This window comes from Heterodontus francisci, chromosome 7 (assembly GCF_036365525.1).
Source record: "Heterodontus francisci isolate sHetFra1 chromosome 7, sHetFra1.hap1, whole genome shotgun sequence".
Taxonomy (NCBI): Eukaryota; Metazoa; Chordata; class Chondrichthyes; order Heterodontiformes; family Heterodontidae; genus Heterodontus; species Heterodontus francisci.
Window position 1 is genome coordinate 49,758,229 of NC_090377.1, and position 15,385 is coordinate 49,773,613.

General features: G+C 45.1%; 1 protein-coding gene across 1 annotated transcript in view; it reads left to right on the forward strand.

The window, feature by feature from the left end:
- The window catches only part of LOC137371967 (extended synaptotagmin-3-like), a 145,886-nt gene that overhangs the window by 52,994 nt on the left and 77,507 nt on the right, over positions 1 to 15,385 (forward strand). The window contains exon 4 of the mRNA XM_068035144.1: positions 2,156 to 2,232. Within this exon, the coding sequence (XP_067891245.1) occupies positions 2,156 to 2,232 (77 nt within the window). The remainder of the gene's footprint in view (positions 1 to 2,155; positions 2,233 to 15,385) is intronic.

The following is a 15,385-nucleotide window of genomic DNA, read 5'->3' on the forward strand; positions in this document are numbered from 1 at the left end:
AGATCACCCCCCTCAAATCTAAATCGGGGGACATAATCACTGACCAACGCAAACAGATGGACCGCTGGGTTGAGCACTACCTAGAACTGTACTCCAGGGAGAATGCTGTCACTGAGACTGCCCTCAATGCAGCCCAGCCTCTACCAGTCATGGATGAGCTGGACATACAGCCAACCAAATCGGAACTCAGTGATGCCATTGATTCCCTAGCCAGCGGAAAAGCCCCTGGGAAGGACAGCATTACCCCTGAAATAATCAAGAGTGCCAAGCCTGCTATACTCTCAGCACTACATGAACTGCTATGCCTGTGCTGGGACGAGGGAGCAGTACCCCAGGACATGCGCGATGCCAACATCATCACCCTCTATAAAAACAAAGGTGACCGCGGTGACTGCAACAACTACCGTGGAATCTCCCTGCTCAGCATAGTGGGGAAAGTCTTTGCTCGAGTCGCTCTGAACAGGCTCCAGAAGCTGGCCGAGCGCGTCTACCCTGAGGCACAGTGTGGCTTTCGTGCAGAGAGATCGACTATTGACATGCTGTTCTCCCTTCGTCAGATACAGGAGAAATGCCGTGAACAACAGATGCCCCTCTACATTGCTTTCATTGATCTCACCAAAGCCTTTGACCTCGTCAGCAGACGTGGTCTCTTCAGACTACTAGAAAAGATCGGATGTCCACCAAAGCTACTAAGTATCATCACCTCATTCCATGACAATATGAAAGGCACAATTCAACATGGTGGCTCCTCATCAGAGCCCTTTCCTATCCTGAGTGGTGTGAAACAGGGCTGTGTTCTCGCACCCACACTTTTTGGGATTTTCTTCTCCCTGCTGCTTTCACATGCGTTCAAATCCTCTGAAGAAGGAATTTTCCTCCACACAAGATCAGGGGGCAGGTTGTTCAACCTTGCCCGTCTAAGAGCGAAGTCCAAAGTACGGAAAGTCCTCATCAGAGAACTCCTCTTTGCTGACGATGCTGCTTTAACATCTCACACTGAAGAATGCCTGCAGAGTCTCATCGACAGGTTTGCGTCTGCCTGCAATGAATTTGGCCTAACCATCAGCCTCAAGAAAACGAACATCATGGGGCAGGATGTCAGAAATGCTCCATCCATCAATATTGGCGACCACACTCTGGAAGTGGTTCAAGAGTTCACCTACCTAGGCTCAACTATCACCAGTAACCTGTCTCTAGATGCAGAAATCAACAAGCGCATGGGTAAGGCTTCCACTGCTATGTCCAGACTGGCCAAGAGAGTGTGGGAAAATGGCGCACTGACACGGAACACAAAAGTCCGAGTGTATCAGGCCTGTGTCTTCAGTACCTTGCTCTACGGCAGCGAGGCCTGGACAACGTATGCCAGCCAAGAGCGACGTCTCAATTCATTCCATCTTCGCTGCCTTCGGAGAATACTTGGCATCAGGTGGCAGGACTATATCTCCAACACAGAAGTCCTTGAAGCGGCCAACATCCCCAGCTTATACACACTACTGAGTCAGCGGCGCTTGAGATGGCTTGGCCATGTGAGCCACATGGAAGATGGCAGGATCCCCAAAGACACATTGTACAGCGAGCTCGCCACTGGTATCAGACCCACCGGCCGTCCATGTCTCCATTATAAAGACGTCTGCAAACGCGACATGAAATCGTGTGACATTGATCACAAGTCGTGGGAGTCAGTTGCCAGCATTCGCCAGAGCTGGCGGGCAGCCATAAAGACAGGGCTAAATTGTGGCGAGTCGAAGAGACTTAGTAGTTGGCAGGAAAAAAGACAGAGGCGCAAGGGGAGAGCCAACTGTGCAACAGCCCCAACAAACAAATTTCTCTGCAGCACCTGTGGAAGAGCCTGTCACTCCAGAATTGGCCTTTATAGCCACTCCAGGCGCTGCTTCACAAACCACTGACCACCTCCAGGCGCGTATCCATTGTCTCTCGAGATAAGGAGGCCCAAAAGAAAGATTGTTTGTTTAATTTTTCTATATGTTTTCCCCAAAAAGAGTTCAAGGATTTTACAGAAATAACAAGATTACTTAATGCTTCTGTTAATATGCAAATTGCTGTTTCAAGCTTTTTTAAAAAAAAATTAGATTGCACTATGTCTTTGTCTACAAACTTGGTGTAAGAGTTGCTAATAATTTTCTCCTGTTTCCAGCCACCCAAAATCTCTGGTGTTAAAGTGTACACTGAGCAGGTGGACAAGCGACAAGTGATCATCGATTTACAAATTAGGTAATTCATTTTATTAAAGGTTGAATTTTAATTATTTCCTACATTGTTTATTTCCCTAACAGTTGAAGTGAAGCATATCAGATTACTTTTATCGGGTATGCTTTTACTTTACCTATTGCTGCTTCTAATTATATTTCCAATAACATCCATTTGTTTACAGGATAGAGAAAACCTGTGCAAACAACTAATACTAAATTATCCTCTTGGCACAATAGCAATAGTAGACAGTGAAAAGATTATAGTGGTAACCCTATTGATTGCAAGTTAATTACTTCAACCATTATTTAATCTTTTGGTAAATACCATTCAGGACATGTGGGACTAAATTACAAAAAAAATTAGTGTGAATGAAAATGATCTAAATTCTCATACTGAAAGCTGAGTGACTAATTCTAATTTTGGTATCAGCCTTTTAAACACCAGCCTTTTTGTTTTGTTCTGTGCAAGTTTTTATCTCATATACTATGATCTAATGTCATAGTAATAAAGTTACCTATTTTTAAATCGGGAAATATATTCTCCCTATACAAAATTGCTATCAATTTTAAAAAAAAGAAACTATATTAATTACTTAATTTTTCCAAATTAGACCGATTTCTTTCAAAAAAAATAGCATTTTGCAATATGAATCATCTGAGACCAGATATGTAGTCAGTGTAACATGCTTGGGAGGAACAGGTGACTTTAGTCGTATGGTTCCCAAAGCTTTTCCATCACAGGGCCCTTCCTTGTGTCATGTCTAGGTCTGTTGTAGACTAGTTGTAGATTAGTCAACAGCTCCACTGTTGTATCATGTGACTAATAGGATGCAAGGAAGTGAGCTAAATGGACCTTGATCTTGTTTTGTCGAGCAATTCCTATGTTCCTAATCACTGGCTTCCTAGATATCCACAGCAGTAGGAACTTGCAATAATATAGAGTGCCTTTAACGTAGAAAAATATCCAAAAATGTTTCATGGAGGCATAGGGAAACACATATACAGGAGGCCAAAGAAGAAACTATTAGGAGGGGTGACCAAAAGGTTGATCAAAGAGAAGTGAGTTTTAAGTAGGGCCTTAAAAGAAGAGAGCGAGGTGGAGAGACAGAGAAGTTTAGGGAGGGAATTCTGAAGATTAGGGCCTATAGATGACTGAAGGCATGGCCATTAATGGTGGGGCAAAGGATGTTGGGGATGTACGAGAGGCCAGAATTGAAACACTCTTCCTTTATTTTATTTTATATTGCTGAGGCGCTGTGAACTTGCCTTGTACTCCCCACTTTAAGTTACCCAACTAACATAATCTCTTGTTACTTTTTATTCAGACTTCAAATGTAAAATTAGGAATGCAGTGCAAAGATCTTGTTTGGGAATTGCTGTCCCAAGACCTCGCGTGTACCACAAGCAAAAATATATCTTTACTTTGCCTTGACTCACCCTTATCTGCTTTATAGTCCTTTTCATTTCAACTCATTGGTCACCTGTAATGCACCTCCTATTGACTACGTAACTTTTTACAACATACTCTATAAACATGGTCAAAAAGTTGGTTAATGATTGATCAGATATATTTTGCATTTATGTACGCTTGGAAACCATCTAAAGCTGAAGGTGCAATTATATGTGAAAGGTACTGACTTTGACAGCAAGTGTAATAAGCAATTGCCAAGCGAACAATCAGTGAATATCATCAGGCCTTCCTCTTTTAAACAAAGTATTTTGAAAATAATTGAAAAAAATTGTAAGGCTGCATTTCTATAGCACCATTCCACGTAAAACATTAATACCTCACTTTGGTATTGTTATATTTTTGTACTTGAGAAGGAGAGGTCTGAGGAATGGAAAACGTTGCCACTTTGTACTCTGTCAACAGAATGCTCCTAAGTCAAAGGCACTATACCAAAGGTCAGATAACATAACATCAAGAACAATTTTGTTTTATATAGTGCCTATAATGTAGTAAAATGTTCCCAGTCAGTTCACGGGAACATAACTCCGGCAAGAAAATAATTGACACCGAACCAAAGATAGTTGTTTGGACAGGTGACTAAAAGCTTGGTCAAAGAGGTAGGCGTTCAGCTGAGTCATGAAAGAAGGAAGAAAAGCAAAGAGGCAGAAGGTTTTAGGGTGGAAAGTCCAGAGCTTAGGACCTGTAGATGGCTGAAGGCACAGCCACTAATGGTGGGGCAAAGGAAGTCGAGGATGCACCAGAGATCAGAATTGGAGCAACACAGAATTCTTGGGAGAGTGGTAGGGCTGGAGGAGATGACAACAAAAGAAAATTGTATTTTGTGGTGCCTTCAATGTAACAAAGCATAGCATGTCATTTGTGACTGTTAAGAACCATATCAGTATTATGGCAGCAGCGGAAACCTCATTGGAGGGATTCAAATGTGGAGTTCTGGAATAAACAGATGGATTTGGGAGTCAACAACATGTTCAAGGACTTTGGTGAGGAAAAGGAGGTTTGAGGTGGGGTGGAAGTGTGTAAGGGTGGAGCGGTCAAGGGTTTTTTTTTTGAAGATCGGGGTAATGATGGTAGATCCTTAGGAGAGGAGGACAGTACCTGAGGGGAGAGAACCGTTAAAAGAATCAGTTAACATGGAAGCCAGGAAGGAAGGTTGGGTGGTCAGAAGTTTAATGGGAATAGGGTTGAGGGAGAAGGAGTTGGGTCTCATTGGCACATTGCATACTGAGAGGTCATGAGGGGAGATGGGAGAGAAATTAGAGAATTATGTAAGTTCAGGGCTAGTGCAGAGGGGAAGCTTGGAGGATGTTTGGCCGAGAGGAAGGAAGGGGAAGAAGTAAAGGCAGCTGATTGGATGGTCTCAATCTTTGTGACACAAAAGTCCATAAGCTCCTTTGACTGATCATTGGAGATGAGGCTGGAGGAGACAGGGGAGAGGAGTTTAGGAAGGTGGATTGCAGTAGGGAAATGGTGAACAGTTTTGGCTGATGAGAGCAGGACCTGATGGTGTTTTATGTGACCCAGGCAGATCTGGTGGTGACTGGCTAAACCAGTTATCTGCCATATCCATTCAAGTCTACATTCCTTGGACTTATGGCACGAAGATATGGACCATATCGGGGGGAACGGCCAAGATGAAATAGAGCAATGGTTTTGATGTTTACTGAGATGGGGAAATAGGATCAAAAGCTCCCACTACATTCAACATAACCATAGTTCAGCCTAGAACATTCCTGTTTGCACCTGTTCTGAGACAACCTATCCTTCTGACTTTGTATATAGTTAATTTAAAATTTGTATTTATTATATCAATTAAAGAGGAATTTGAAACTACTGGCTTTCAATCAGAGGGAGATTGAGCTTGTTGGGATTTTCTTTTAACTTTCAGTACTTCATTACTTCTACTTAACCAAATATTACTATACGTATTCTCATTTTATATGCTAAAATAAAACACTAGTCGTGTTGATATTTCAGCAGATACCAATTACTGCAAGCTGTGTAAGAAGTCCCCTGTTGTAAGTTGATTATTGCTCCTTTTAAAAGGTTTCCATAGTTTAAGTACTGTAATTTAGCAATTTTAATTTACAATGTGTGATGGCTGTTAATGCTAGTTTATTATTTTAAATGTTAAAAAGGATCAGCAGTACTTTCTAAATTGTAAAGGTTTTAATCAACCTATTTTAATTTGTGCATGGAATGTGGACATTACTGGCAAGGCCAGCATTTATTGCCCTTCGCTAATTGCCCTTGAGAAGGTCTTGAACTGCTGAGGTCTGTGTGATGTGGATACACCCACAGTGTTGTTTAGTACGGAGTTCCAGTATTTGGACCCAGTGACAATGAAGGAATGGTGATGTCTTTCCAAGTCAGGATGGTATTTTAATTAGCATGATTGACAACCTTGTAGACACAGAGGGCTGGATGTTATGGGCACCCCTTAGTTGGGGAGTGGGGTATGCCCATAAAATTATAGCGGGGGTTGGAGGGCCCGTCGCCAAGTGATTTTTGTGAGTGAGGAAAGGGTGGGATAGGCTGACAGCCTTCCCGCCCAAAGGCCAATTCCTGCTAACCCAGTGGGGGGGGGGGGGGGGGGGGGGTTGGACGTGGCGGGGGGGGGGGCGGGGTGGGTGGAGCAGGGGACCTCTGCCACGCAAGGAGGGCACCTTGTAAAATAAGGCGCACTCCTTTGTTCCTCCTCCGTAGGCAATCTATAGCCCACAGAGGACCCCCAGTGGCAAAACCTTCACCTCCATGGACTCCCCTCTTCCTGGACCATGGCCACCCACTCGCCGGGGCCTTCTGGACTGACCCTACCTCACTTACCTTAGGTCCAGGGTTCCAGCACTGGGCCTGGTTCCAAGGCCTCTGCAGTACCGGCAGTGGCCAGTGCTTCCCCGCCTTTTCGGCCTGGTGTCGGGAGCCCTGCCACATCCACAAGATCCCAACTAGAATATGTCCCATTCCACATTTGCCAATACTCCGAGCCCTGTAAGCATTTTATTTCACATTCCCTCCGTTACTTGTTTAGGCCTTTTTTAGCTCCTCTAAAAATGGTTTAAATGTTGATTTTACCAGTTTTTTGTGAAAATGCATATTTTATTCACTGTTTTTATAAAAAAACTTATTTTTCTGCTTTATTTCTCTGCTGTTTATCTCCCAATCTCCATTATGTGCAATCGTCGCCTTCTGAAGATTTCAACAAAGCTAGGCAGATGTATAGGCAAAGGGACGTCTATAGGCTTGACTATAATAGAAACTCATACTGGTCAGGAGTCCTCAGCTAAATAGCTTTATTCTCTATTTACTCCCACTAATCTATAATCATTTTGAAAATCGCTATATTACATTTTCTGCTTTCTCCTCCAGTAGAAATTCACAACTGTAGTTTTGCTTCCCTGGGTATCATCTTGGTGCATCTATACTGTATGCTTTTTTTATGGCTTTAATGCCATCGCTATAATGTGCTGAAAACTACACACGATACTTATATATGGCATAACAATGACCATATACAAATATACCAAAACCTGTTTTTATTTTTGTACTCCATGGGCTGGATTTTACCTTAGGATCCGTCCTTCATTTTACAGGTCCCCGGGCTTTAATTGTCCCGTGGCCGGACTTCCACCCACTTGAGGGAGGAAGTCTTGCCTCAGTGAGCTGCCGGCCAATCAGCGGGCCGGCACTGGGAGCATTGGCCAATGCTGGGACTGCAGCCCAGCTGACGCCATGGATCCAGGAGGGAAAGTAAGTAGGGATTGTCTCACCAGAGGGATCTGTCTTTCCTTGGTGAGGCTGGAGTGGTCATTTGGGGGGAGGGGGGCATCTTGGGTTCTGGGGGTGGGTTAGGAGGCGGGGGTGGCCCTCAATTGGGCACCCCATGCCTGACTGCCATGCCCCCACCCCCCCGCACCCCCCCGGGGTGCAGAAAGTCTGGGAGCTATCGCTGGGCGGCCTATCACGTCCCCAGCATGCCCGCTTGCCACGGGTACAATTCCACTTAAGGGCCTTGTTTGGCCTCGGGCCGTTTTCCACCCCCTGCCCGCGCTGTAAACTTGGCCGGAGGCGGAAGAGGGGCGGATAGGCGGAAGAGGGGCGGATAGGCCTCCTGGAGCCTCCTGCTCAATTTTACACCACCCCCACGCCTCCATCCGACCCACTGGGGCGGCGTAAAATTCAGCCCCATATCTCTGTTTATAAAACCCAAAACGCTTTCAGCATTTTTAAAATTAATATACCTGCACATATTTACAAGAAATTGGATATTTACACCCTTGGGTCTCTTCCTTCGCACCTTCTTTCCGTTGCACGAATACTCCCATTCCTTGATTTTCTTCTCAAAGTGCACATTAAATTGCTTGTGCCACCAGTCAACTCATTCTGTTAACCTGTCGGTAATCTTTCATAATCTTTTTTTCTGTATATCGAATCCTTTTACTTTTGTATTGTCAACACATTTTGCTGTCATGCTCCCTATCACAGAATTTTTACAGTGCAGAAGGAGGCTATTCAGCCCATTGTGTCTACACTGGCTCTCAAAGTCCGGGTTCAAATTATAAATAATGTTTGCGAGGGAACAAAAATGGACAGATTCCAGGGTGCATCACTTTCAACCATCCTCCAATCTGAAAAACATCCAGTCCTAAATGTTTTACACCCCTGTCTGTAAAATAAATTTATAACCATACTGCTACAGATATATATGTCTTCCATGACCCAACTTTGTGAACACCCTCTGAAATTTATAAATATAGTACATTTACTGCATTCCCAGTTGAACACTTCTTCAAAAAACTTATTAAATATGGAAGACCTGTCTAATAGAAATGAACTAGCTGTTCTTTATTATTCCATGCATCCCTGAATGCTCACTACTTTAATATTGATTTATGGATTCTTACAAGTTTGTCTGTAACTAATATTCTTTTCTCCCTTCTTCAATAGAGGTCTTGCATTGGCTATCTTCCTAGTACCTGACCTTCTGTTATCTTCTCTCTGACTTCCTTCAGCATCTTGGATAAATGTCATCAGATCCATTGACTATACCTATTGGTACGACCAAAACAGGAAGAGTGCACTGTCTTTTCTAGTTCCGCTTTTCCACAGGTCACAACGTTTTTTTTTAAATGTTTAACTAGTCCCCGAGGCGGTCAATCATATACTGTACTCTTTTTATCCCAGAATAAAATACACCAACCAGGTTTTTTTAAATAAACAACCAAATTATCAGTTTATTATAAAACAAGACTTAACCAGTAATGAAGCAAAGTATTAACACTTAGATTGAAATTTGAAAGTTCCCTTTTTAACTTTCTCACACACACTGAAAAAAATACAGAAATTCTCTCTGCAGAGGTCTGTTACAAAAAGAAAAGACAAAGAATACTTTGGCTAAATACTTGCTCATTCTTGGGGAAAAAATAGAAGATATGGAAAGATGTCAGTTGTCCCTGTTTGGTCTGGCATCCCAAATACGCGTAGACGGCTGTCACTGGCTTCTTTCTGGAGCAGTTCTTTGCAGGCGACGTTGAGGATCAGTTTGGCAGGCTTTCCAGGAGAAATGCAGAATCAGGGGGTTCTGGCAGGACTTTAAGAAGAAATGCAGTATCCGTTTCTCTATTTCTTGCACTTGATTCTTATGAAGTTTTCAAAGAGATAGAAGAGGGTGAGCTAATGGTGGTTACTGTCTTGGCTGGTTTTCTCCAACTGTATTCAAAACAGTTCACACCCCAAAGTGAAACCCCAACCCCAAAGTGAAACCAAAAACAATATTTCAAGAGTCAAGCCTCCTGACCCTTAAATCTTGGCCTGTCACTTCTCTGCAAATATCTTCCCCAGGTCACCAAGGTTTCTGTTTATTGCCAAAAGCACATGACTTCCAGCAAGTTATTTTTAAACAACATCTCGGTGTCCTTTTCAATGAACTGTCTACAATAAAGCAAAGTCCAGCTTCTATGAAATCTTTAGCCTTCCAATGAATCCATCTCCACAATTTAAATATAAGTCTTCCAAAACATATACTTACCCAAAAAAATATAGAAGCACTTTTGTAACACTAACCTGAAGTTTTTCTGAACTAATTCCTTTTCTACCCCTGTAGTTAACTATTTTTTCACGTCCTCTAGTACTGATGCATTGTTACTTCCATTGACACTTTTAAAATTAATTCTTGGGATATGGGCATTGTTGGTAAAGCTACTGATCTCGGAAACTGTAGTGAATACATTTTTCTTTAAAAAAAAAAGAAGACTGTGGATTTTTTTTATTCGTTTGTGGGATGTGGGCGTCACTGGCTAGGCCAGCATTCATCACCCATCCCTAATTACCCTTGAACTAAGTGGCTTGCTAGTCATTTAAGTGGTAACCACATTGCTGTGGGTCTGGAGTCACATGTAGGTCGGATCAGGTAAGGACACCAGATTTCCTCCCCTAAAGGACATTAGTGAACCAGATGGGTTTTTACAACAATCAGCAATGGTTTCATGGTCACCATTAGACTAGCTTTTTAATTCCAGATTTATTAATTGAATTCATATGTCACCATCTGCCGTGATGGGATTTGAACCGGTGTCCCCAGAGCATGAACGAATATTAAAAAAATTAGCCTGGGCTCTGGATTACTAGTCCAGTGACATTTAAGCCACCCCTTCCCTGGCTGGAAATTTGAAGAAAAAATAGAAAATTCTGGAAATACTCAGCAGGTCTGCAGCATCTTTGAAGAAAAGAAACAGAGTTAGCATTTCAGGTAGATAATCTTTCATCAGGAATGGTTATCAACTTGAAATGTTAACTCTTTTTCCCTCTCCTCAGATGTTGCCAGACCTGCTGAATATTTCCAGCATTTTCTGTTTTACTTGTATATTTATAAAAAATCCTCAGTTTGTCACATGAGTCCCCTGGGCCAGATGGGATTTATCCTAGGATTCTCTGGGAAGCCAGGGAGGAGATTGTAGAGCCGTTGTTGTTGATCTTAATGTCGTCATTGTCGACAGGAGTAGTGCCGGAGGACTGGAGGATAGCAAATGTTGTCCCCTTGTTCAAGAAGGGGAGTAGAGACAGCCCTGGTAATTATAGACCTGTGAGCCTTACTTCGGTTGTGGGTAAAATGTTGGAAAAGGTTATAAGAGATAGGATTTATAATCATCTTGAAAAGAATAAGTTCATTTGCGATAGTCAGCACGGTTTTGTGAAAGGTAGGTCGTGCCTCACAAACCTTATTGAGTTTTTTGAGAAGGTGACCAAACAGGTGGATGAGGGTAAAGCTGTGGATGTGGTGTATATGGATTTCAGTAAGGCGTTTGATAAGGTTCCCCACGGTAGGCTATTTCAGAAAATACGGAAGTATGGGGTTGAAGGCGATTTAGAGCTTTGGATCAGAAATTGGCTAGCTGAAAGAAGACCGAGGGTGGTGGTTGATGGCAAATGTTCATCCTGGAGTTTAGTTACTAGTGGTGTACCGCAAGGTTCTGTTTTGGGGCCACTGCTGTTTGTCATTTTTATAAATGACCTGGATGAGGGTGTAGAAGGGTGGGTTAGTAAATTTGCGGATGACACGAAGGTCGGTGGAGTTGTGGATAGTGTCGAAGGGTGTTGTAGGGTACAGAGAGACATAGATAGGCTGCAGAGCTGGGCTGAGAGATGGCAAATGGAGTTTAATGCGGAAAAGTGTGAGGTGATTCACTTTGGAAGGAGTAACAGCAATGCAGAGTGCTGGGCTAATGGGAAGATTCTTGGTAGTGCAGATGAGCAGAGAGATCTTGGTGTCCAGGTACATAACCTGGGTAGCAACTTTCAGGGATTTAATAGGGCTGTTAAGAAGGCATATGGTGTGTTAGCTTTTATTAGTAGGGGGATCGAGTTTCGGAGCCACGAGGTCATGATGCAGCTGTACAAAACTCTGGTGAGGCCGCACCTTGAGTATTGCGTGCAGTTCTGGTCACCGCATTATAGGAAGGATGTGGAAGCTTTGGAAAGGGTGCAGAGGAGATTTACTAGGATGTTGCCTGGTATGGAAGGAAGGTCTTACGAGGAAAGGCTGAGGTACTTGGGGTTGTTTTCGTTAGAGAGAAGGAGGAGGAGAGGTGACTTAATAGAGACATATAAGATAATCAGAGGGTTAGATAGGGTGGATAGTGAGAGTCTTTTTCCTCGGATGATGATGGCAAACACGAGGGGACATAGCTTTAAGTTGAGGGGTGAAAGATATAGGACAGATGTCAGAGGTAGTTTCTTTACGCAGAGAGTAGTAGGGGCGTGGAACGCCCTGCCTGCAACAGTAGTAGACTCACCAACTTTAAGGGCATTTAAGTGGTCATTGGATAGACATATGGATGAAAATGGAATAGTGTAGGTCAGATGGTCGGCGCAACATCGAGGGCCGAAGGGCCTGTTACTGCGCTGTAATGTTCTAATTCTAACATTATCATTATCCAGGTCTCTGGTAACCTGATTTCTTTGCCATAGAACAGCCTGCAGCCTGCAGTTCTTTACCGTCTCATTTGCAGCTTCCAACCTTTTCCAGTTGGATTAAATTACCATGAAAAAAGCCTAAAAAAAGTTAAGTCAAGAAAATAAGAGCCTTGTCTTTATTGTGGGGATAAATGGCTAATCATTGTGCTGCACTTTTCAGTTTCAAATGATTCTTCCTCCTCCTTCCTTCTCCTCCCTCCTCCTTCCTTCTCCTCCCTCCTCCTTCCTTCTCCTCCCTCCTCCTTCCTTCCTTCCTCCCTCTTCGATCCTCCCTCCTCCTTCCTCCCTCCTCCCTTCCTCCTTCCTCCCTCCTCCCTCCTTCCTTCCTTCCCTCCTTCCTTCCCTCCTCTCTCCTTCCTTCCTTCCTTCCTTCCTCCCTCCTCCCTCCTCCCTTCCTTCCCTCCTCCTTCCTTCCTCTCTCCTCCTTCCTTCCTTCCTTCCTCCTCCTTCCTTCCTCCTCCTTCCTTCCTCTCTCCTCCTCCTTCCTTCCTCTCTCCTCCTCCTTCCTTCCTCTCTCCTCCTCCTTCCTTCCTCTCTCCTCCTCCTTCCTTCCTCTCTCCTCCTTCCTCCCTTCCTTCCTTCCTCGCTCCTCCTTCCTTCCTTCCTTCCTTCCTTCCTTCCTTCCTTCCTTCCTTCCTTCCTTCCTTCCTTCCTTCCTTCCTTCCTTCCTTCCTTCCTTCCTTCCTTCCTTCCTTCCTCCCTTCCTCCCTCCCTCCCTCCCTCCCTCCCTCCCTCCCTCCCTCCCTCCCTCCCTCTCTCTCTCTCTCTCTCTCTCTCTCTCTCTCTCTCTCTCTCTCTCTCTCTCCCTCTCTCCCTCTCTCCCTCTCTCCCTCTCTTCCTCTCTTTCTCTCTTTCTCTCTCTCTCTTCCCTCCCTTCCTCTCTTCCTCCCTGTCCCGGGAGACAATGGGTAATCGCCTGGAGGTGGTCAGTGGTTTGTGGAGCAGCGCCTGGAGTGGCTATAAAGGCCAATACTAGAGTGACAGACTCTTCCACAGGTGCTGCAGATAAAATTGTTTGTCGGGGCTGTTACACAATTGGCTCTCCCCTTGCGCTTCTGTCTTTTTTCCTGCCAACTGCTAAGTCTTTTTGATTTGCCACACTTTAGTCCCGCCTTTATGGCTGCCCGCCAGCTCTGGCGATCACTGGCAACTGACTCGCACAACTTGTGATCAATGTTACAGGATTTCATGTCGCGTTTGCAGACGTCTTTAAAGCGGAGACATGGACGGCCGGTGGGTCTGATACCAGTGACTAGCTCGCTGTACAATGTGTCCTTGGGGATCCTGCCATCTTCCATGCGGCTCACGTGGCCAAGCTATCTCAAGCACCACTACTCAGTAGAGTGTATAAGCTGGGGATGTTGGCCGCCTCGAGGATTTCTGTGTTGGAGATACGGTCCTGCCACCTGATGCCAAGGATTCTCCAGAGGCAGCGAAGATGGAATGAATTGAGATGTCACTCTTGGCTGACATACGTTGTCCAGGCCTCGCTGCCGTAGAGCAAGGTACTGAGGACACAGGCTTGATACACTCGGACTTTTGTGTTCCGTATCAGTGCGCCATTTTCCCACACTCTCTTGGCCAGTCTGGACATAGCAGTGGAAGCCTTTCCCATGCGCTTGTTGATTTCTGCATCGAGAAACAGGTTACTGGTGATAGTTGAGCCTAGGTAGGTGAACTCTTGAACCACTTCCAAAGCGTGGTCGCCGATATTGATGGATGGAGCATTTCTGACGTCCTGTCCCATGATGTTCGTTTTCTTGAGGCTGATGGTTGGGCCAAATACATTGCAGGCAGCCGCAATCCTGTCGATGAGTCTCTGCAGACATTCTTCAGTGTGAGATTTTAATGCAGCATCGTCAGCAAAGAGATGGGAAAAGTTGAACAACCTGCCACCTGATCTTGCGTGGAGGAAAATTCCTTCTTCTGAAGACTTGAACGCATGTGAGAGCAGCAGGGAGAAGAAAATCCCAAATAGTGTAGGTGCGAGAACACAGCCCTGTTTCACGCCACTCAGGAAAGGAAAGGGGTCTGATGAGGTTCCGCTATGCTGAATTGTGCCTTTCATATTGTCATTGTCACCAGCCACCCATCCCCCCCTTGCAACCCCTTCCCAGCTGCCCCCTCGCACCATCTTACCCCCCACACCCCCTTCCCTCCACCCCTCCCCCTCGCACCCTCTCTTCCCTCCGGCATCCACCTATGCCTGAGCATGGGCCCTAACAACCCCACTGCCTTGTGGGCGTCTCGGGAGAGTCCAAGGCTAAGGGAGTAAACCCTAACAGAAAATCTGGAGCGGAACCCCGTAGGCGGTCATGTGTCACCTTTGGCATGTTTCCGGCAGTTCCTGCAGCCATACCAGTGCTAAACGACATGCTCTGCACTCCTTTGGACCCCACCAGAAAGGCCGAGAGGGGGGTTTTGACGCTCGGGCAACTCACAACCCCCATACATTCGCCCAGGCATGCGCCATGTAGAGGTCACTCCATAGTCTCCTCACAGCGACCAAAACAGCATGGAAGGCAGCAGTTACAGGTTATAAGTCCAGCTGAATTGGCTTAGTGATTGGGCACCACAGGTTGCCTTTGTCGGTGGGAGAGCTCATCGCACCTCACTGGACAGCTACCGCCCGCCTCAAACCGGGCAGCCCCCAGTCAATAAGGTTCTGTCCTGCCACAGTCCACCTGCTTCAACGGGTGCTTGGAGCTCAGGGTCATTGCCCGAAAAGCGGACTGCAACACCGCACCAAACAGCACGATTAAAAAAAGGAAAGAAGGTACCAGCCCTTCGTTTTGCAAGCTGGAACGTCCGAACTATGTGTCCTGGCCTGTCGGAAGACCTTATACAAATCAACGATTCTCGGAAGACCGCCATCATTAACAACGAGCTCAGTAGACTCAATGTGGACATTGCAGCACTTCAGGAGACACGCCTCCCTGCGAGTGGATCTCTAAGAGAGCAAGACTACACCTTCTACTGGCAGGGTAGGGATCCAGAAGAACCAAGACAGCATGGAGTGGGCTTCGCCATCAGAAACTCCTTGCTCAGCATGATAGAGCCACCTTCAAATTGCTCAGAACGCATACTGTCCATCCGACTGCTCACTGCCTCTGGTCCAGTACACCTACTCAGCGTCTGTGCTCCAACACTCTGCTCCCCACCTGAAACTAAAGACCAGTTCTACGAGTTTCAAATGATTATTTTCATGAAAAGCATCATCGTTCTCTAAGTAAAC